Consider the following 24,626-nt stretch of genomic DNA (forward strand, 5'->3'; position numbering starts at 1 on the left):
TCTTGGAAATGAAGCTTGTTCTACTGCTTCACTTAAAGTCCCTTACACACCAAGCCGATTTCGGCCGTCGATAGATGTCGGGCCGTCGATGAGCGTCGTGTCGCCCTACTCAGATTGGTGTGTCTTGGTGTGTCCCGCACCGTTGTGTCTTTTCGGCCGCACCGACACCTTCCGCCGCCGATTCGACATGTTGAATTGGGAGGCTGTCGGCTAAAGGCCGTCGGCCAAATAAATCACTCTGATTGGCTGTTCAGCTTAGCGAATCAGTGCATGAGAAGCGAAGCGGAAGTGAGGGACCCAAACAAACTATTAAGAAGGCAAATCTGAGATTTCATTTAACTCCAGCTCTCGACACAGGTTCGGGAAAGCCCCATGAGCTTCTCGCTGTAGAGTGAAAATGGAACGCACACGCTATTTGTTGTTTGTTTATATCACGCAGTCTGTTCTTCTTCTCTCGGTGTATCACGCAGTCTGTCTTCCGGTTGTTGCCTCTTTTGAATGACGAATACACACTACCGCCGCCTGCTGGTAAGGACAGTTATTGCCACTCACGCATGCGCAGTTCGTACGTGCAACTTGGCCGTTGGCTGAAGTCTTTGCGGTGTGTTCCAGTGCGAAACATGGCCAAGACGCAGGAGACGTGAGGCGACGTGAGGCGACGTGAGGCGACGTGAGGCGACGTTCCGTCGGGACGTGTTCTTTGGTGTTCTTTGGTGTCAGTTTTGTGTGTAAGGACCTTAAAGGTGCCCTATTATACTGTTTTTTATCAATATATTATAGGTGTCAGATATATACAAAACATGTCTCTGAAGTGTCTGGCTCGTAATACCAAACAGATGCATTGCAGCATGCCATAATCCCCTCTGTTTCAGCCCTGTCTCAAAAGTGCTGATTCTCTGTCTTTTACTTTAGATGAAAATAAGGAGCCACTCCCCACGCCCCTCTGAGAGATCTTTGGTTAAAAAGAACACAATGGTGCTCTAGGAGGAGATTCAGGTGACAAGGTGAGCAGGTGTTACCTTGGTTGGTTATTGGCTAATGATTACACAAGTCAAAAAATCGTTATGACATCATAAAGTGGCCAAAATCTGATTAGCTCATTTTCAGACAGGTTTTTATATAAATGGATCAGGACAAAAAGTGAGAGAAAGACACATGTTGATGTAGAAGAGACGTGAAAAAGTGGATTTTGCATAATAGGTCCCCTTTAATGCAGGTTAGCTAAGAGGCTAAATGTAAATCGAAGTTATAAATCAAGCTGTCAGATGCTGTCAGAGCTGCAGCCAGCAGGGTGAACGGGGGCGTCCGTGGGTCCCTCGCTGTGTGGGCTGCTGGCTGCTGGCTGGCAGGGACAATAAGCCATACTGTTTGACCCCCCCCCCCCCCCCGTCTGTCCCGATGCCAGGCTCACAGACATTCAAACAGCTCCCTTCACTCCCCTGACCCCACCGCTGAGAGTGAAAATGCAAACCAAGCGCAACGCTCCACAAATCAGATTCTGCTGCCTGTCGGAGCTCTTTGTGATTATCCACCTCTGTGGAAGAGAAACAGTTTTGACAACCATGACCTTAAATAGTGTCATGACTTGTTCATTCTGCGCTGGCAGGAGTCACATTTTCATTAAGCTATGACGCTGGCTTCACAATAGGATATGTGTTTTCTTCTAATTTGGTTCCTCTCATGACTCAAACATTTTTATGATACCACCATTTATTACCTTGTAGAATGTAGCTTCAGGGTTGCACTAAAAGCATAAGGTCAACCAGACCAAGGAATGTGACAAGGAGTCCATGCAGGAGTTGTATTTTAAACATTAAAGTAAGGTTAACACAATACAAACAACGTGTGAATTGATGTGTAAAATTACAACAATATGATGGGTAGAAATGGAGGACTACAAGTAGCAATTTTATAGCTTGGAAGATTTAAAAATTACAGTAACTGCTGATTATAGTGACCATGAAGGATGGTTGTTCTAAATCAGTGGTTCTTCTTCTTGAGATTTTGGGAGCGTACAAAAAATACTTCAACTAGCATTAGCCATAAACAATGGAAAAGAGCAAGAAAACAAGCTAAATCATGTAATAAGTTCAACTTTTTTAAACAATACTTTATTAAGAAAGAAAGAAAACTCAGTTGTACGTTGTACTTAAATACAAAGGTAGTATACAAGGCCATGTCTCCCTTGCTAAGAAAGAATTTAAACAATTTTGTCCACATGATCCCTCACAATATTATTGCAGATCTGCTGTAAGCTAGCTAACATAGCTAGCCAAGTAATTTCAAAATACACTGACAAAACACTTACCAGTGGCGAGCCGTGAGCTTTATACCTAGGCCCTCTGACCCCCACCCCTTCCCTCGAAAAAAAGAAAAAAAAATAGTTATTACGTCACAGCGTATACTTCAGCGGAATATCAAAACAACGGCCCAGGGTGCAAAACGCATCAATGACAGCGACCCTCTACCACACAAAACAACACCTGTGAACCCAATTTGTGTTATTTGACATTGAAAATGATATTGCATTGTGTTTGTTACTTTCGTTGCAGTTGTATGTCTTAAGTGTAATTTGGCATGCTTTTATTTTGAAGGCGAGTTCACGCTGTTGACAGGAAGTTGTTGTTGCTATGGAAACAAGAACAGTTTCACAGCGGGCGGAACTCGTCATAAAGTCCGCGATAATAAAACCCACCCATTTAGAGGGAAGATATGATTGGTCAATTGTACTGTCATTTGACATTACTCTCTCGTTCAGTTACTATAGCGGGCCCTCTGTGAATCGCAGAGAGGCCCGCTAAAGTAACTGACATTCAAACAGAGACTGAACAGGCAGATTCGAAGGATTTATTTCTTTGGAAATGTTATTTTATTAAATCAAGTTTTTTTTCGGTAAAACCAATGAAAAATATAACAAAAATAATATTAAAAAAATATATATTTAAAAAAAATATATTTTTTTTTAATGTTTTTAAATATTATTTTTTTGAATATCTTAGGCCCTCACAGAGGGCCTAGAGGGCCCTGACGGCTCGCCACTGACACTTACAGTTATGAAACAGACTCTGCCAGCAGTGACCGTAGACCTATTGTGAACGGGCCAAAGTCTTTAACTGACCCCCATGCGCAAAATAATTACAGCACAGTGTAGTAAAGCCAATTCCAATAGGACTGTTGAGACTGAGGTTGCTTTGCAGTGCATCGGATTTAGGAGCATATCAATAAAGCACATAGTTGATAGCATCAGAATTGAAGAAATCACTTTCCATGTGATTTGTGTCGTTGCCATTCTTATAAAAAACAGATCTTAGTCACTTATGTGCTCAAAAACAATCAGGTTTAGCCATTTTTCCTGCAGTGTGAATGTAGCCTGAAGGAAGCCGCTTCTGGATTTTTGCAATACTGAACATACGTGGTTTCATATATCGGGTGTATGACATACTGTACAGTACATAACACCTCCACGCACCATAACAAAATGCCAGTTTTACTTTTCAGGACGTGTCGTATGTGAGCATCTGACATACATGCTATAGATAAACATGATGCAATAGTTAGTTTAGAAGTGTTTAATGTGTCTGTGACTAAGGGTTACAGTCCGTACAGTCAATTATTTGCTAAAAAAACTGAATCATGTATTTATTTTAAAAGATCTGAACCCAGAAGACATTATATTACATACTTGCTGCTGTACTCATATGAGCACTCAGTCTCTTAGTAATTTACACTAAGAAAAGTATTGAAAACACATCACGTGGATTTGATAGCCTCCAAAGCATATCCATATAGTCATGTTGTTGATGTATGCTGTGTGTCTGTAAGTGAGAAGGAGAAGTGTGTGTAGAGGAGGGAGAGGGAAAGGGGGAGGGGGGGAGTTCAGGTTTGAGCCAATAGGCGCAGAGCAGCTAATGTCATTTCTCGACGCTTTAACTTTGTGCCAGAGCTGCGCAGCGCTCAACCCTGGCTGAGCGTCCTCCTCTCTGCCTCTCTTTGCACGATTATGCACTGAAAGACTTCATCCTTTGAGCTGATTTTGGACTCCCAACGGCACTCAATTGTGTTATTTGGTTGCAGTCAGCCCGGATGTCTCCAGATTCGTGATTTCATTCTGATAAACGGAATATCCAAACCCGAGCCCGGACCAAGTTGTTGCCTCTGAGGTGAGTTTTGTCTCAGAACAATTCTTGTAACCATACTTTTTCCTTAATGTTGCATCATGGTTTCATGTGAGTTTTCAATAGACTTGTGATGAAAAACAAATGTGCATGCTTGGAAATCATCATGTACCAGCGAGATTTAGGGATGGAAATGATTTTCCTCTCCATTACTTCATGGCCAGACGCACAGCAGAAAATAGTTAGTTGAGGCTCGGTGACATATTTTCCCTCAAGAAAGAGAGAAAAAGTGAAACTGTGGCAGATTCCGGGGTGGGGGGTTTGGGGCTTTAGCTTGGAGAGTGTGTGTGCGTAAAGACGCACTTAATGGTGGGTTGCATTTTGGTTTCCAGATGTGTGGACTCAGCTGTTGCTTGTCACTCAGGTGGTCCCTATCTGTCTGTCAGTATACTCTTTTTCCTGTCTTCACGAGCTCACTCAGTCTTTTTCATGGAGCGTTTAGTATCACAACAGACAGTGTTGACAAAAACAGCCCAAAATCCTCAAAAAGGAGTAGAGCAAATACAGCCAAACAATACAATTGATCAAGGAAGACCTTTTGATCATGCTTAAATCTACTTTTAAAACAGGTATACAACTTTGGAGTGTTTACTATAGTCTCTTTTAGCACAATTACTTGTTTTAAGTGTGATTTTTTTGGGCATTTATTTCCGGTAATATTGGTATAAGATACTGGTTTTTGTCTTAAAATGCATAGAAAAGTATTAAAGAAAAAACCTTTACGGGGACTTCAGGTCCTATATGATGTTCAGTGCTGGCTGATCTGTTTTGAAGCCAGTGGTGGCACCTAGTGGTGGGAGAGATTTGTAAAGATGCTGCAGAAAGAGATGCAGGCCACTGAATCTACTTAGGCATCAAACTTGAAAAAAGCTTGTTTAGTAAAATGAGTCCAATCTGATCTGAAATGTCATACTTATCAATATTTTAAGTAGGCTAAGTCCTGTGGGGTTTTCATGCCGTGCAGGCTTGGTGGCTGTTATTGAATGAGGCTGTGTGGTTAACTGATCCAGGATGAGAGAGCCGCTGAGTATCAGGTGACTGAGGTGTATTCCCCCTCTGTGGGAGGCCAGTCAGCCAGACTATGCAACACTTTGCTGGGGGTACACACTCTGCAAAGCCTTTGTTAATGAGTATGTATCTGTGTGTGTCCTCGTCTGTGTGTGGTACTGGGAGCAAGTGCTCGTGGATCTATTACTTTGTATGCTTGTGCGCGCATGCATGCCTGTGTGTTTCTTCTGACAGAGAGATGTGTGTGTTTGGACCCAGGAGTTAAGCTGCTGTTAATTGGTCAGCCATTCGAAGCACAGGGGGAGAGTCAAGTCAGGCAGGAGCTGAGTTGATCGACATGCTTGGCTCGACTAATGCCTGATACATGACGTACAATTGATTCCAGGCTTTTGATGGATGCTGAACAGGGTCTTTTGTTTTTTCATATAGCCTTATGCTATCAGGGTTGGCAGGAGTGCTCCCGTAAAGCTCAGTACCGGAACTTCTCTGTTACCTGCAATTATCTTCAGGTCTAGCATTCCACTCAATCAGTGCAAGGCTTTCACATCCTGGTGGCTGATTATGCTTGATTAGCCTATTTAGATGTTGCAAATAATGCAAACTCATTTTAATTTCAGATTTTCCAGAGGAAAAAAAACAAACATGTTTCATTTGTCCCCCTGTGAATTTATATGAATGTGTTTTTCTACCCATTAGACAAAGCTGCTTGTTCAGGAGCAGGATAAATGTTTGCTACCATCCACAGTAAAAAAGTATGCAAGAATAGTGTAAAGAAATATTTAGCTTAGCCTAAATACTGGAAATAGGGGGGACAGCAAGCAAGGCTATGTTTAATGGTTACAAAGCCCAGTGAACCACACAGCTTCTGGTATTCCAAGACCCGTCTGGACAAAAAGACGTGGTGCAGGCACGAAACATACTACCAATAGAAATACATTGCTTTTAAAATCGTTCTGTGTGAGACGAAAAAAAATGCGAAAATCGTGTTGGTGAACACGAATCAATAGATTAAATTAATTTCGTGACTATAACACGAAATGCCGTGAGACTGGGTTGTAGGCCTATCACCTTATAGCAAGGCAACCAACAGAGATCTTAGGCTCAGAATATCATTCATAAACCTAACTGTCGTTTTATTACTTTGACTTAAGTTTGTACCAAAAGAACAATATATAACTTGTCAGTGAGCAAGCTTCAGAGGTGCTGGTAGATGTTGTTAGCTTTGTATTAAGCCTGGCTAGCTAAGTTAAGCTAAGCTATCTGCTGGCTGTAGCTTCATCTTCAACAGAAATACAGGAGAGTGGTCTCAATTTTCTTGTCTAACTCTTGTCAAAAAATAGTACTTCCCAACACAATGAGAGGTATTTGTGCTCTTGTGAAGTTTGGTGGAAGATTTCTTGCTAGCTTCACATGAGAGTCAGGGTTGAAAAGGTTGATTTTGTTTAAAAATGTCAAAGGGATGAAAATGTGTTGGCTAACAAGGATGTGATTCAGAGCAGGATGTGGAGCTGTTCTTGAAGTGATGACCTTTGAGGTGTTAAAGGAAGACAGAGAATGACTGGAGATGTATCATCATTAAGTGTAGCGATGGCACTTAGCGTTGGTTATTTTTTTAGCCCCTTTTTTTGTTTATAGACTCTTTTCTAAACCGACAGACTCATTTTTCAGAGTGTCTTTTGATTAGAGTTTTCATCCTACAGTTCTTCCTCTTCTCATATGCAACCCAGATTCTCATTCTCTATTAGGGTTTGAGTGCCAGAGAGGAAATCCAGCCTGGAGATTGTTTTGATATTGTTGGACAGTGTCCTGGAAAACCTTTTTGCTCAGCGACCAAGGGTGTTCTGGATTTAGAGTCATTGGCTTCTCGGCTGAAACACCTCATCTGATCTCAGCAGTGTAGCTGTTCGACGAGCTCAAGATGTGCCATGTTTCGGGTAGTCATTGTTGTTCGAAGCTAAATATATCCAATCTTTAAATGAAGATGCTGCCATTAAAACAACATGGAGATAATTCACAACTTTGTAAAAGATAGTGGTTACTTAACATGTTGCAGTTTGCTCACAAGCAATATTGAACATAGTTTTTTGTAGAGCAGTTTCTCACATTTAATGCATAATATTACACACACACACTAATAATGTATTCATTTAGTCTGGTGGACTCGGTTCATGGGGGTCATTCAGCATTCACAGATATCTTGTGTCCCAGATTCTGAGGACAGATTGGCATTAGATTAAATAAATGAAAACCAATGAGAGACATAAGCGTGAATGTGAAGTGTCTGTGTTTGCATGTGTGTGTGTCTATAAGAAAAATACAGAGACTTCCATATATTAGTAAGTCAACACTGTTTTATCTGTGCGCCTCTGTCAGCCTAATACCTCAGACCTACTTGTGTACATACAGGCAAGTTTGTGCTGTCATACTGGAATTAATCGAGTGTGGGGTTGTGTAAATCATTCCAAACCTCAGAATACACACACACACACACACACACACACACACACACACACACACACACACACACACTTGCCAAGCAACTGAACGGGTGAAACAGAACAGTGAACAGTGGAAAACAGTCACTTCTTGGAAGAACGGAGATTAAACAAGTCTCAAATTGATATTCTGAATGTTGCATGGGAACCACCCGGTTATCAGAAGCCTTATCACTGGTGTAGTAAGCAATTGCATACAAATAGTGCTGGGGAAAATGTCAAACATTCCCCCTGTCACATCAGCTTTTTAATGTTCTGCTTTGGTCACATTTTGTAGACTAAACTCTGAATCAAGACATCAGTTGAAAATGTAATCGAGGTTTCTTTCAGACTGTTTTAAGGAAAGACTGCACTATAAATGGTGAAAGAGAAGCTAATCTTGTGTTTATATACTGGCCTACAGTAGCCATAAACCATGGCTATGCTGAAAGAGGTGAGTGCTGCGGTGTGTAAGTGTGTGTGCGGGGTTGAGACGGCAGGCCTTGATCCTGGAACACTAATCGAGATCCTTGTGCTCATTGAGTGGTTTCAGACCAAACCCTCCAGGCCGCATTGGCTCCACAAGCCTGGTATTATGGTCAGCTTGTGGGGAGCAAATGTAATCTAAGGCTTAGAGGAATATCAGACTGTGAGTAATGGACTCTGAGAGGGAGGTGCACTGTGTTAAAACTTGAAATAAAGTTGCCCGCAGCACTTGCTAAGCAACACTGAGGTGCTGTTGAGAGTTCTTGACTGCGAGTGAGAGTCGATTTGGCACCAGCTTAATTACCCATACACACAGCTCTATTTGATGATTAAAGCCACTCACACACACAGATACACACACCTGCCCAGACACTGCCAGTCGCCAGTCCCAGCGGTTAGGGAGACATTAAAGGTGATGATTATTAGATGATAATAATTAAAAGGCTTTAAAGCTCAAGTAAAAGGAAAACAGTACAGATAGAAGCACAGTCTCGTATAGGAAGACAAGATTGCGGCGCAACAACCACGTAATTATTCCTCAAATGACCACCCTGAGGCAGAACACAAATGATAGCTTCCAGTTTTGTTTTTGATTGGGAAAAACATAAAAGGTCTCCATAACAGATTCTGGTGTGTTGGGTGCTACTCAAAATGTCACTGTTGTGATGTGAAAACCTCCTTATTCCAATTTTAAAGATCACGTTACACAGTTTGATGTTCTTATTTCCAGCTCAGATGAAGGGCCACCCGTTCTAAATCCATGGGATAATGTCAGAAATGCAGCGCCGCAGAACCAAAAACAATCCCGCTGTTGTTAGTGCAAAGCTGACATTCAGAGATAAATGGTTTACATATAACAATTGTGTCGTGAGCCAAGTCTGTGTGATGAAAACGTGGTGTTGTTCCATCAAGAGAGTTTAACTTGCAACTGTTTGCATCATGCAAAGAGTATATTTTGAAAAATGTCCTTAAATACTTTTGTTTAATCCAAAAAGCGTATTATCGTATGGAAGACGAGTTTGGGATCTGACCAAAGGTGAATTTTCTTTTTAAGTAAAGTTTAAGTTTCTGACTCTAATCTCAGAAATAGAAAAATATATGTTTTTTTACAAATATTTAATTTCAAAGTTTTGCCTTTTTTTCCCTTAGAATTCTGACACAAGTAAAAAAGTGTCTTTCGATCAGCTCTCAAAAACTTTTTTACATCTGGCCCTAATCCTCTTCTGTATTATTGAGCCATCATTGGCAAAAAAAAACAACAACTGAAAGGACAGACCAAAACAACATAACTATAACTTCACTCACCTTTTTTTTTTTTACACGATTCCTGGATTAAAGTTTGGGTGCAGGCGTCAAGAAAACACTTCCCTCTTTAAATGGGTTTCATGTGTTGGACGGTGTGTTCAGATAAGCTCCAGAGCTGAGTGTCTTATATCAGGTTTAATCAGGGACAGTCTGCTCCTTTCTTCCTCTCACCATCTCACCTCTCCAATATGCATAACGCTTCAGATGGGACAGGATGTTCTCATAAATACAACTCTGTTTTTTAAATGCCTAATCATTGTCAGTTAACTTCAATACACAGAAGCAGATGAGGTAGAGGAGTAGTTTTATGGTACAGGAAGACATCCAGTTAGTTGACATTTACAGGGATGTGTTGGGTGGTCTCTGCTGAAGTCTCCGGGGACCCTCCCTATCTGTCACTGGTTTTCCATCTTGCCTCACAACATCCCAAAGGAAAACCAGCATCTCAATTAACCCAAAGGGGAAATGGCTTAATCCAATCTGATGCCACTCCGAATCAGGAAATGGCCTTTTTTGATAAATACTGTGTAAGTGAGGGCGGGGAAAATTACCGGATTTTCACCAAATTTACCAAAAGCCGCACAATTTCTTTAGCGCTCACATGACTCCTGCTTTACGAAGGGAATAATTTGAGGTGTTTTGGTCAATCCAAAGTACAACATTAGAACAATTTCAAAATCTCTTCATTTGAGAGGCTAAACATTTATTACATTTTTGAATTATTAAGTCTATAAGATGTCTGAAAATACAAAACCTGTCCATTCCAGTTTCAGAAATTCAAATACAAAATCCCTTCATTCAAGAGACTGAAAACAGAATTTTCCGCTAAATTTATGAAAGGAAAATTACTGAAATTATTTTATTCATTATTAAAATGGTTGGCGATATTTTTCCATCAATAGACTCAGCAATTTGTCGAACTACAGTTCTAGTTTAACTAACAAACTGTGCATTTCTTAATAGTGCAAACAACTCAATTGGATGCACTTCTTTATAAGACATACACTTTGTGGTTATATAACCTCTCCTCCCATTAACAAGCCCTCAAACTGCCTTTTGGCTCTGTGGCAAGGCATCAAACAGCCGTGTATCCTTCAGTTGGGACAATTTCATCTCAAGAGCGGGCGAGTGTAACAGATATTTACCCGCTGTGGTTAGCTGATGAAAGCTCGGGGCTTTCCGAGTGCTCGTCGCAAAAACCAATACAAACAGTGATTTGACAGTCGTCTGGGTTCTTAGTTCCATTTTTCTTTCATGCCTGTTAAATTGCCACTTGCATTAATGAGGTAGTAAATAAATGTCTATTGTGTTTACACTAATGACCTCAAAAACCAGACAGTAAACTGGGGGGCTAAGGCGCTCATTATCTATAAGCAGCCACCCGTGAAATCCAACATGTGAGGGCTTGTTTATGTGTGTGCCCATTTGCTTGTTTCCATCATATGTTTTTATTTATTCCATTCTTTACACATGTCTGTAATAGTGTGTGAATGACTTTGAGTGCATGTTCCCTCCAGAGGAAGCTCTCAAGAATCCCCCTCAGGGTCTTTTCCGACATCTGGTTGCGGATGGACAGCTTATATCTCCGAGTTATACGTCCAGTTAAGCCCCTGGGAGCCTCCGCCGCGCACATCATTACATCCCTCCTCCGGCGTTGCTTGGAAATTCGCTAAAACCCTATCGTTTGGTTTAGAGGGGTACAAATATGCTGTATATCCTTTTATACTACTTCCTCCCTGCTCTGTCTCCCATCTGTTGCAGATTAGTCTTCAGCGTGTGTTTAGAGAGCAGAGCCGGTCGCCGAGCGGGACAGATAGTAAACCCAGGAGGTTTTAGTCAGAACTGTCAGGTAGGTCTGAATTAACAGAGAGGCCAACTGAGGATATGGCTGGCTGAGAGGAAAGGGGGGGGGGGAGATCTGAGGAGAGGGAGACAGCGACCAACTCCAAAATTAAACAGCGAGCCCACCAAACAGTTTAAATGTTTACCAATGAACCTCAGGCCCGTTACTCGAGGGTCGGTGTGGAATGCCAACAGCGGCCGCCTGGTTAAATTAAACCACAGTCCCTGGGAGAGAGGAGAGGCAAACACCCCCTTTCCCTGTGATAGTGTGTTCATTTAAAGGGGCCCTATTCTGCTCATTTTCAGGTTCATATTTGAATGTTGTGCCTCTACTGTGACATGTTTCGATGCTTTAATGTTCAAAAAGCTCTTTATTTTTCTCATACTGCCTGTGCTGCAGCACCTCTTTTCACCCTCTGTCTGAAACCAGAGCCCAGTCTGCTCTGATTGGTTAGCTGCCCGGCTCTGTTGTGATTGGTGAACCGCTTAGAGATGTGTCAGGAAGGTCCCGCCCCTTAGCCTATCACCTACAGTGTTTGATTGCTAGCCAATAGAAGTGCAAGTGTTACTTAGTGATGTCACAATGCTACGGAAGTAAACTAAGGAGTCCAATGGAGGTGTTTCAGGCAGGGGGGAAATGTGTGGGAGAGAAATTTGGGATTTTAGCCTTTGAAGACCATTGACATGCACAGAAACCTATATAACACACAACAGGAAAGGGGAAACCACAAAAAGTATAATAGGGCCTCTTTAAGCTTAAAGCCTCTTTCATATAACACGTACCCTCGATATCTGTCGCCTTCGTGGCATCTGAACCCGCCACCAAAATATAACCGTGCTGAGCTAAGCTGATATCAGCTGTTTTGTTATCTGTTTTATTTTCTGTCTCTGGCTCACTAACCCACAGAAAGCTAGACTAGAAGCACCCAGGGAATCCGCTATTGCAACTACAGGCTATATGGTTTCATACACACACCCTTCTCCGACACTTTGCTGCCTAGAGAACAGTCCCAGAGTGTGAAGAAGTGCCCGAGGCTGCGAACTTGGTCAAACCTGCCGTTCCCAGCTCTTGTTGTCTTTCTATTGCTAAGTTATGGGAAAGTGTGTGTGTGTGTGTGTGTGTGTGTGTGTGTGTGTGTGTGTGTGTGTGTGTGTGTGTGTGTGTGTGTGTGTGTGTGTGTGTGTGTGTGTGTGTGTGTGTGTGTGTGTGTGTGTGTGTGTGTGTGTGTGTGTGTGTGTGTGTGTGTGTGTGTGTGTGTGTGTGTGTGTGTGTGTGTGTGTGTGTGTGTGTGTGTGTGTGTGTGTGTGTGTGTGTGTGTGTGTGTGTGTGTGTGTGTGTGTGTGTGTGTGTGTGTGTGTGTGTGTGTGTGTGTGTGTGTGTGTGTGTGTGTGTGTGTGTGTCCGCTTGACTGATGTGCCATCCCTTCAGGGTCCTGTCATTAAGCCTGTGTAAACAACCCAAATACCCGGCCTACATCTATGTCTTATGCAAAATGTGGGACACACACAAACACACACACACACAGAAACCTAAACACAAACAGCTTTCCCATACTGATGCAACTCTGACACTTTTGTTGCATTATATTTCATCAGATGCAACTGTTCTCTCACATTTGTTTTTCATATGCAACGCTTCCTTCTAGTTTGATTGGCACAACTCATTAAAGGTCCTCATTTATCTGTTGCGTTTGGCTGAAGCACGACAAACCGTAAACCAGTCAGATGGATTGATCAATGACTCCATTTAACGGCAATAATAACGCTGCATATTTGATTGTACAGTCAAAGTATCCTGAAGCCAGAAATAATAAACATATGAAAAAGTGTATTGTGCAGCTGAACTCTTTCACTTTTATTTCCCTGTGAACAAGAACAAGAGAGACTGGTTTCTTACATCTGTGGCGTAATAACTGTCTGGACTCGAACACCTGGAATACATCACTGTTCATCCTTTATTGAATTTATTAAAGCTAGACCTTACATCCGTGATCCAATCATGATCCATTCAAGTGAAACAAAGCAGCAGTGGATTGTGCATTTTTCCTGTCAACAAGAGCAAGAAAATCTGGTTTTGGACATCTTTTTATTTCTATCATCAGTCCATCACCATCTCTCTCTGTTCCAGTTATTAATATCTGTCTGTTCTTTCTCTTCTGCACGTTGTATGTGATCAGAGCAGTCTGGGTTTTTATTAAGACTCTTCAAACACACACACACACACACACACACACACACACACACAATCCTGAGGAAGGAATGCATCACTTAACAATATCAAATTAGTGTTTGATGGGATGCATGAGACATTACAGATATATAACCCTTTTTTCAGACAACTCTCTCACACACACACACACACACACACACACACACACACACACACACACACACACTGTTAGCTGGGAAAGATGTTGTTTAGTAGAAACTCTGACTAAAGAAATCGGGAATTCATAAGATTTGGCAAGAAAAATGTTTGTCTGAATGTCTCAATTCCTCTAATGTGCTGGACCAAAACATTAACTTATTAGGAAGAACTGTGGGACACTAATTATTGAGCCCAAGGTGTACCAAGTATGTATAGAGCAGCTGTACACTAATCCACAATGCAGTATACATTTATTTGAAAGAACACAACCAGCTATTTTTAAGACCAACCCATTTTAAGACCATAATTAACGTTATTTTGAAATACAGATTATTTCTTCATCTACTATGAGTTGTTTTTCCAAAGTGGATATATTACCCTGATGCAACAGTTTGAATGCAAGAGGATACTTTGTCTTGGCAAAGTATTGTAGCCTACAGGGACCATCGAGGACTTGCATGCAGTCAGATTCAGGTAATAACTCGTATTAAGCGACCCTGCCAGATCGTGAAAACGAATGATAATATTCAATAAGTTACGTCTTGACATGAACTGTTGAAGCCTCCTTACTGTGTTTGAAAACCCTAAGCTCTAAAATGACATAATTCCTCAACATACTCTAATCAGCTTGTGCGTAGTGAAGGGATTTACAGAAAATCCACTTAAACGACAGTATAATAGGCTACATATGCAGCAACAAAGGCGGATCCAAAAGCACAAATATAAATGAGAGATACACATGTAAGGCTGAACGGTAGCCCCATTAAAACGGCAATTATTTTCATTTGCAATGATTTCTCCAAATTGATGTACGTAATATTTGGAAGAGAATAAAAGGAACATGTAATAACAGTTGTTGGATGTACGCTGCTGACAAGTAAGCGCTAGTTTTCAACCCCGAAGCAAATAGCTTATTGGATATTGTGACATATCACAAAGACTGAGTGCAAATGCAAAGTCCATATGTATTTATAGTCAAGGAGTACACTTTTCAGTTAAGGAAGGTGAAAGTAGAATCTGAACATGTGTTGTGTTTGGTAGTATCTTGAGCTAATTTTGATCAAAAGGCTAGCGGCTCTATGAAGTTGTACTTCTGTGGGGCTTCAAACTACTTGTTAACATTATCTTACTAACATGGTAACAATGAGAGAGGCTATCATGTTAATGTTAAGCAGTCATGATACATTTTTTATTATGTTCCCAATACTAATTTGCGATTTAAATGGCTAACATCTGCTAATTATCACAAAACACAACGTGCAGTTGAGGCTGAAGGGAATGGCATTGGTTGGCCCTACGTCATAAGTTATAATGGTCAAAATCCAAAGTATTGGACAAATTAAAATGTTGACTTGATGATTTTGCTAGCTGGAAAGCTAAACTACCACCAAAGTCATTACAAGTCATCCTCTGGGGAAAATATGTCTTGTCAATAAACGTCTTTCATCATTCTTGATAGGGGGCCTGGGATTTAGGATTTTAATTGCCGAACTACGCTGTAGCTTTTTCACATAAAGCCTTTGAATCTTTGAATCCAACACATGCAATATTTGAATGTTGGCCAAAGTTGTGGATGGACACATCAACCCACATTGATATTTCCAATAGGTTAACATCAAAAATGGAACGCCCACTCTGAACTTTACTCATAAAAGGTTTAAGTAGAGGTCTGAACGAGTAGAATCTTAGCGGAAGCATCCCAAACCAATCACTACCTAAGCTACCATCACAGGTACCTGACAATTTCCTGCATTTTACTGCCATTTTATTGCTGCTCCCATTGTCCCGGAGGTGAGCAGGTAACACCCTGCAGTGGTTAACAAATCTCAGCCAAGGGTTTTATGACTCGAAACTTAAATCACACTCGGTCTGGGAGTGTCAAAGGGATACTAACAATGAACTGTCGAGACCACCGAGCTGCACTTCCAACAACCTGATATGCAGCGAGTCGAGCTGGTGGGTCTTGTTAGCAAAGGTTAAAGATCCGCTTCCTGGTGTGAAAGGCTGCTGAGAGGTGTCTGTCGGCATGAATGGGGCTGAATGAGGCTTCATAATGGATGTGAATTGAGACGGAGGTTCTTTTTGTGACGCAGATATGTGTGTGAGCTGGTTTGTCAGCTGTTGTGACAATGACCTCTGAAAGTAGGACACTGCTGATTATAATCAGAAAAAAATACAGTCAGGATACTCAAGTCTTTCATTGTAAAGCTACTTTTAGAAAGATACGTATTTTGGGTAGAGGTATAAACAAGAACAAGTTAGTGTTTATGACGTAAGGCCAAAGAAAGGACTTTTAATATCAAATGAAGACTAGTTTAAAATTCCCCAATTGTGATTTTGTCAGGGCTTGTCAGCTTTGGTTCAGTGATAGTACTTGTTTTGTTAGGAACGTATTCAAGATCTTTTTGCAACTCAAACAAGGAGCAGACAAAGGTGTGCACCATGCCCAATTGTTATGGTTCATTGGGTTTCTTCCCTTTGTATGATGGCAGGCTTTGTGCCCTGCCTTTGAGAAGAGCTATAAACATGTTTACCTTTTGGTATTACAACTTCACGTACAAACTAGTTTCTTTCAAGCATACACTCCCCTTTTTAAGATGGTAAGACCAAAAACACGTCATCTTTTCGTAGAAATTATATTAAATTGCAGATCGTTTATATCTCCACAATGACCTCCACACCCTCAAATGTACCAGAATGATATAAGCATGGCAGAGCAAATGACAGTTGAACTGGATGATTGTATTGTCCTGCAAGACTTTCAAAGCCTATGATGTAATCCTTTGTAGGAGAGCTAGATTTAATTTGCACTTTACACTACTTTAACATCAAGAATGGTCTCTAGGTTTCATGACGACCTGTCTTGCAACAAGTTGAGACATGTCACTGTCCTTGTTTATATCTGTTTCGAACGACCAAAGGGATGTCACTCCTGATATTTGCATTCGTAAGGCCCCTACACACCAGGCCGATATCGGCCGTCTTGCGTTGTTGGGCGAAAACGGGTTCCTTGTCGCCCAAAGTCAATTTGGTGTGTCCCGAACCCTCGGCCGTGACACGCCTTATTTGGCCTTTCACGGTCGACACCCGGCCGATTCAACATGTTGAATCGGCCGGGTGTCGGACACAAGCTATCGGGCCAAGAAACCACTCTGATCAGCTGTTCAGCTAGCAAATGAGAAGCGAAACGGAAGTGAGGGACGTAAACAAACGATTTAAATGTCCTCTCTTACCTCCCACACATAGCAGGGACATCTCTGATATCGGCGGGAGCGTCCCCGGCTGTCCTCTGCTGAGAGCTCCGTGATTTGTTTGGTCAAGTCCGGTTTTTCATCTCATCGTAAATTTAGCAAGAAGTGGCCATTATTACATTGCTGACTCAATAAACTACACACCCGCCAGAACACTGCGATCATCAGATGCAGGTCTATTAACTGTGATTTTATAGTGTGTCTGCACTTTATGTGCTCATTTCATCATTCATGTATTTTTATATTCTAAAACATGTTTTCGATGGACGAGAGTGAAAATGGAACGGCACATGCTATTTGTTTGTTTATATCAGTCTGTTCTTCTTCTCTGTCTTCCGGTTGTTGCCTATTTTGAATGACGAATACACACTACCGCCGCCTGCTGGTAAGGAGAGTTATTGCCACTCACGCATGCGCAGTTCGTACGTGCTCGGCTGTAGTAAAGCGGTGTATTTCAGTGCGACACACGGCCAATACGCAGGAGAACTCGTCGATGGATCTGTCGGTGTCGGATGTCGGCGAGTTCTCTGGTGACTGCCTGGTGTGTCAGGGCCTTAAGGGTTTCAGTTAAACGGCCTCTTGCCTCCTGGGGATGGAGCATAGTAGTGGTTCTAGAGTCCAGGTGTGAATGACTGCTATACATTGAAATGAAGAAAATAGCTGATTAGCACAATAAAAGGTGAAGAAAAGGCCAAATTACCAGTTAAACTATGTTCTAATAGATAGAATAAGTGAGTAAGGGGCCGTTTACACGAGAACGAAACGGCTTGTATCTGCATAGTTTCTCTTGCGTATAGCCCTAATATTTACACGAGGCCGTAACAAACGGACCCCACAAACGATAACGGGTCCCAAGGTGGATAGATTTGCAAACGAAACTCTCTGGGGGGTCAAACGAGTCCGTGTAATCGCCTCTATACGAATATTTCCTGAAAAAATAACGATAGCTTCACCTCTCCCCACCTCTGCTGCTCACTGCTGTAGCATGGCCAGTAGCTACTGTCAGTAGCTATTGTCAGTAGCTACTGCTACTGACCATGCTACAGATGTTAGTACAACATCTACAGCTCAACCATGTTACAGATGTTAGTGCAAAATCTACAGCTCCTCTACCACAACCATCAGCAACAAGTGGACATGGAGAATTACATGAACTACAACATGTTGCTAAATCCACCGCGGGGCATAAACAGAAGGGTAGCCATGGCAACATTGCTCCGGGGCTGCTCCGGGGTCTTCTTCGCTGCTTTTGGTGTATTTTGTGGCGGAAGTTACAGCGCCACTTACAGTCCCGGCATATGTACTACAGCGTGTCCAGCGTTTTCGAGCGGTCTCGTGTGGAAGTACAGCGCCACTTACAGTCCCGGCATATGTACTACAGCGTCTCCAGCGGTCTCGTTTGAACAGACACGTTAAATTAAACGAATGCATGTGAACGGAATACTTTTTTGAAAACGCATACTGTGCATAAACGCAAACGTTCCCGTGTAAAGGCAGCCTAAGTGTGATGGGTTTGTGTGTAAGAGTGTGTTGTCCAGACATGGTCTTGGAAGTATAGAAAAAGCCCCTAGATCTTTTCTGAACCAATAGCCGCGTTCACACCGGAGTACTTTCACCGTACTTTTCGCGTTTTAGTTCCGTGAGTCGCGTTCACACCAAAAATCGTACTTAATCTCGGGTACTTTTACCCCCATTTTTAGAGCCAACTCAGAGAGCGTACTTTTCTGTGGGTGAAAAGTTCTCCAAAAGTGCCCCAGTGCTGATTGGCTGGGCGAATTGCAAACCACGCCCGTACAACTCTGAAAATGTTGTGTAGAGCCGCCATTGTTTTTCCTCGCTACAAAAACACAACGCTCCGTGCGTTGTGTTTGTTTTTGAAAGCAGTTATGGTAAGCATCAAGAAATGATGAGGAGGTGTCGGCGCTTCTGGAGATCTACGCAGAGGACGCGACCCAGGGAATGCACTGAAGCCAGTTCAGTAGCTTTCACTCGACCTGGGAATGTGCACAGCCCCACGGCACACCGGCTAAAAATAAAGAAACTCGGGCAGGACTACAAACGGCGGATTCAGTGGCCAACGATGAGGACGAAGGTAAAATCAACTACATGCACTGGGGTTTTAATCTGCACAATAATGGTCTCAGATGTACTTTTATTTGCTCAGTAGATCAAGCTAGCCATGCTAGCCATAATAGGCTAACACCGGCCCCGAGCACACAGTACACACACACTGTAACTTTGTCTTGAAAGAACGTTACGCATCGAACTGATGTTCACAATCATGTTTATTTCATAATATTCATCATATTTTATGTTTAACTTGCCTCAACAACATTAAACAAAGTTCAAGCATACATGAAGCACTCTTCAAAAAGGAACAATCCTCCGTGTTTGAACCTCTTAAATCGCTGCATAGCCGATTTATTTGGACTGGATTATCCCAGAGGGTCTAAACATTCTTTATAACACAGTTTCAGATTTGTGAAACCTTAATTCTATTTGTGAAAATACAAAAAACACATTCCTAGTATGTTGTAAAACTACATGGCGACTAAACTTGTATATTGTATATTGCTTATTTTCCCCTCTTAGGAAAGCGGACACGGGATGCGAATTTCTTTGACACCGCCCAGGCGTTGGAGGACCGGCGTGCCGTGGTGAATGAGTCGCTGCGTGGAGATCAGATGGTGCTGTTCACCAAGGCCCAGGAAACGGAGGACAAGATGCTCACCTCGATGGAGCGCCAGGCAGAAGTGTTCAAGCAGCAGATGGAGCGCCAGCAGCACCAGGATGAAGTGTGGGCGCTGCGCCATGAGGAAGCGTCGGCGCAGCGGCAGGATGAGCGACAAACTGCATTTAATAACAGTTTATTTGGTATAGTTTTTGTAAATACTGACACACGACACACAACGTTGCACTAAGGTGTGCATGCTGCTGAGAATATCCCTACACCTGGGACAGTTTATTTTATATTGTTATTACTGTTATGACTTTATTTTATATATAATGTTTACTGACATGTACAACTGACACTTTATTTACATTTAAAATTGTTCTATTTAATGTTATGTCTTGAGAGTGCAATAAAGAAAACCGACATGGCGATTAAGCTTATTTCTCCTGACACTTTATCTTTTGTGACCTGTGTAGCATCCTATACATCACATGTAAGTGATTATTCTGATACCATCATGTTTCATCGGTTATAAACTGGCAAAGCTTTATTTGTCATTTATTTATCATCAATGTTGCAACCTTGTGGGGGAATGGCAGGGGCACATACACAAATATGATAATTTATATCATTTTAAATATTATTTGACCTAAACTTTTAATTCCCCCCCCATTTCACACAACACAACATGGAGTCCACTATGGGCCAAAACTAACATGTATGTTTGCATAGTGTTTATGGCAGACGGATGCAGTGGGTCTCAGGAAGATATATAATAAAGGTGGGTTTGCTGCTGAGACTCCCTACAGCTGGGAGTTTATTTTATATTGTTATTACTGTTATTATATAGTACAACTGACACTTTATTTTATATTGACAATGTTTACTGACATGTACAACTGACACTTTAGTTACATTTAAAATATTTCTATTTAATGTTATGTCTTGAGAGTGCAATAAAGAAAACCGACATGGCGATTAAACAGATCCTGTATCAGTTTTTCTTCTTCTCTTGTTTTGTAGCGGGTTGCAAACAACTTTAAGGTGCTTACCGCCACCTACTGTACTTGTAATCTTCCCTCAGGGAAAAGTACTCCGGTGTGAACGCGATCTGTACTAAGTACCCTGGGGTTAAAAGCGCCAGGGCTCTTAGTGCCGGAACTAAGTACAGGAAAGTACTTGGTGTGAACGCGGCTATTGTCCAAAGCCTATGCCAAAAAAATAACACTCTGCTCAGAAGGTCCAAAACGTTTCTGCCCAAATTACTTTACTGGGCTAAAGGTTAGACCCCTATTTTTTGCAGATAATGGACTTTTAAATATTACTGGATAACAGCCCAAGATTCTTCCATCAGATTATTTCTCATTAAATGTCAGTCATTTTTCCTTTTCTTAGAATTGTTAGGGTTAGGGTTAGGTAGAATTGGGCTTAAAACCTGCCATTTTACTACATTTCAAAAGCCACATTTTAAGCAGTTGTAGCTATTTGTGAAACTGTGCAATTGTGCACATTTACCATGTCGATATCATCAATTTGTATTTGTAAGCGCCTGTGTCAAAGGTCACTGCATAAACCCCCAATTTGTTACTTCCTGCTCATAAGCCTCGGACATGTGAATAAGACGGGAGTATCATCCATTCAGCACATGTCCACGGAGTCCTGATACATTACGCCATTGCCTGAAAAAGACCCATTACTTTGAGTAAAAACCCCCATTTATAATGCAAAGGAAGAACAGAAGATAGATGTCTGCAGTTAGGTTGTGACCCTACACATTTTAAAGCCAAAGAATCCAACTAAAAAAGTAAACGTCAAAGACCTCCTTGTTGACTTTTAAGAACACAACAAACGGACACCTTCCACATCAACAAAAAGACTGTCTTAAAGAACGTTCTGATTGTTTCTGAACTGGTGCACCCTGATCTTTTTCCAGAGGAAGCAAAGGAGACAGCAAGGTCAACTGTCCTCTTGTCTTTTCCAAAGGACAAGGGGTCTTTGGCCACAAGCCCAGGCCCAGTCTGGAGGGCTTATATCTGCCTATTGTGTTGGATAAAGCCACTCATCGTCTGACCTGTCCTCCATTCACACCAGAGCATTTCTCACCCACTCATTGTCTCTTTCCGTTATCTGAATTAAGTACTTGTCGATCACAGAAATAGAGCTTTTTTCCGCTCAACCCTATGATTTTGAGAGCTTTTGCAAATCGAGATAAAAATCTTGATGCACATCTCTTAGAGGGTTGACAGAGTGCAGCCAAGACCCGTGGAAAACTTGAGAGCTTTTCTGAAAGGTTTACCCTCAGACTGGACTGCCAAGCTTCTCTCTCTTAATTCCAAATGTGTGTTGGCATAACAGGAAAGATGGCCGTTTTGGCAAAAGCATAACAACTCCATCTCTATGCACACAGAGAATCTCTCGCTCTTCTAAGCTAGTAAGCTAACGGAGCCATTTCTCATTTGTAACAGGTATTTTGGCATGTGACAAACAGCTCCGTTGCCCAGTCTGCAAGTCACTTTGTGGGGTTGTCAAGGGAGAGGGCGCCTTTGTCTGCCGGACAATTGAGTAAACTCATTTGTCATTTTAGGCTCTTTAAATGAAGCCCTTGCTGCTTTTCAGCCTTCCACAATGACGGATGGTACAGAGCTTGTCCAAAGAAATGACAACAAACTTCCCCAGGCTTATTATGTCAATTGCTTGTGTTTGTGTCTCCTGTTGTGTTGGTTTTCTGCACTGTTTTTGTGCAACTTATCCCCTCTTTTAACTTATGAAGCACCTTTTCCTCATGGTGGATATCACATTTTGACAACTCTTAACTTCTAGTTCTGCCAGATAGTCAGGCGTTTCCTGACGTGAAACGCTCGTTCACAATAACGTCTTTGTGATTGGCGGAAGTGAGAGATGATGACAGGGGACCCCTCCACTATCTCATTCACATCTCTAAAATAGGAAGGGGTGGTGGTACCAGTGATGGGGTGAGGTTGGAAGACCCCCTGCGTGAGAACTTCCTAAAATGGATGAGATTGACTTGGACAGTCAATATTTAACCAACAAACTTTAATTTTGGAAAGAACGTCATTTGCTTCTTTAAATGATGCCATACCTTTAAACCACGTTGGCCAACAATACTTAATTCAATGGATATGGAAATCGAATACCTTCTGTGTCCACATTTATGTGAAAGAGGTCAGTTGCAGTTATACCCATTCATATAATTATCTTTTATACTGACATGTATAGCATATTTTTGGATTATTGCTTGCTGTGATTGCCATATTTGGCCCCAGCAAAAAGCCTTTTGGGCAAAAACCCAGCACCAAACAATAGCAAAGCCATATTAACAATTTGCAAAAACAACAGTTATCACCTGTTTAAGTGAACTGATATCATTTAAAAAGTACCATCAATTGCCTCAGCATTGTTTTTAATAAAAAAGTATTTAAGATCAAACCCTTTACATACTCTAATTTAGCTTGGATTTCATTGACACAACAGAGCAGCTGGTCCACTTCCATTAACCAAATGAAGGCAACCCCTTATTTGTGTGCATGTAAAACGCTGAGTTTGAGTTGGACACTTGTCTGGCTTGTGGAACAAAAAAAAAAGTTTCAGAAAGACAAAGAGTGTAAGAGCCGAGTGGACATGTCATCTGGCTCTCAGGAATCCTGCAGCCGAGGTGGGGGGGGCTGGGTGGAGGGGCTTGATGTCACTCTGCTGGAGGAAGGGGGTGTGGAGATAGGTGGGGTGTTGACTCTGAAGTGTGTGTGTGTGTGTGTGTGTGTGTGTGTGTGTGTGTGTGTGTGTGTGTGTGTGTGTGTGTGTGTGTGTGTGTGTGTGTGTGTGTGTGTGTGTGTGTGTGTGTGTGTGTGTGTGTGTGTGTGTGTGTGTGTGTGGGTGTGTGTGTGTGTGTGTGTGTGTGTGTGTGTGTGTGTGTGTGTGTGTGTGTGTGTGTGTGTGTGTGTGTGTGTGTGTGTGTGTGTGTGTGTGTGTGTGTGTGTGTGTGTGTGTGTGTGTGTGTGTGTGTGTGTGTGTGTGTGTGTGTGTGTGTGTGTGTGTGTGTGTGTGTGTGTGTGTGTGTGTGTGTGTGTGTGTGTGTGTGTGTGTGTGTGTGTGTGTGTGGTGCAGGGGGAATGAGGGAGGGGCTGACCCAAGAACACACACACACACATATACACACACACTCACAGGCATCACAGACACTCCAGATAGAGACACCACCTCTCTGCCCTCCTGCTTTGCTCTTTGGACTTCACATTTCTTTTGGATCACTGAATGAGCTGCTTCCCCCGGCTGCAGAGCGAGTGGTGTCTTTTCAGACTTAACCCTTCTCAGCTGACTTTCAAAAAGCCTGAGCACTTCTTGGCTGAGTGGGATCTGGATCTGATTATAGCGTGGATCCGTTCAGCTCGATGCTGCAGACATGTAGCCAGAGCCAGAGCGACTGTGTGGGGGATTGTGGGAGTGAATGAGAGCTTTATTCAAAGGTGGAAAGAGAGATGCTGTTCCTGGAGGTAAGAGAACAAATAGATGAGCAGAATGATTTTGTGAGATGAAAAGCAGTTTTGCAGCTCTGCTTTGGAGGGTTCTTGCATTTAAGTTCCACCATTAGGTCTGTTAATGAAGAGGCGATTTGGGGAGATTTCCTTGGTTTTGGTCTAAGCTAAACTCAATAAGTGCCCATGTATTGCAGTGGTTGTGATAGTGTATATAGACAGTCCTTATGTGTCTGTGCAGGTGGTCTCACTCCAGCTGTGTTAGGTCTCCTGTGCACCCCCTGACACCCATTTGGCTTTTTAAAATAACACTCTTTGCCAGTCAAAGAGCGATGACCTCGGCCTTTGAACTCCACAATTTAATGGTTTTCCTAAAGTAAATCCAATGATGCATAGAAAAATATACTTTCTTTTTTTGGTTTTGGTTTCAGAAAGTGCACTCCAAAGTAGTCACCAAACCTGGGACTACTTTGCCTCACAGAAAAGTCCAACTTCTTGGTGGTTTTGGATGTTTTTCCGTTAGTTTTCCTGGGGTTGTGATCATTTGAAATTC

At 42.0% G+C, this 24,626-nt stretch overlaps 1 protein-coding gene across 2 annotated transcripts in view; it reads left to right on the forward strand.

Moving 5' to 3' along the window:
* The first annotated feature begins 3,954 nt into the window (after positions 1-3,954).
* The window catches only part of prickle1b (prickle homolog 1b), a 32,041-nt gene continuing 11,369 nt past the window's right edge, over positions 3,955-24,626 (forward strand). Inside the window, exon 1 of one of the 2 annotated variants that reach the window (XM_034131443.1) lies at positions 3,955-4,160. Coding sequence is in view for 1 of the 2 variants with exons in the window: in XM_034131442.1 (XP_033987333.1) it covers positions 24,077-24,091 (15 nt within the window). In the remaining variant the exon portion in view is untranslated. Of the gene's footprint in view, positions 4,161-24,076; positions 24,092-24,626 lie in introns of those variants that run through there. The other variant, XM_034131442.1, reaches the window with a different exon arrangement.

This window comes from Trematomus bernacchii, unplaced genomic scaffold (assembly GCF_902827165.1).
Source record: "Trematomus bernacchii unplaced genomic scaffold, fTreBer1.1, whole genome shotgun sequence".
NCBI lineage: Eukaryota > Metazoa > Chordata > Actinopteri > Perciformes > Nototheniidae > Trematomus > Trematomus bernacchii.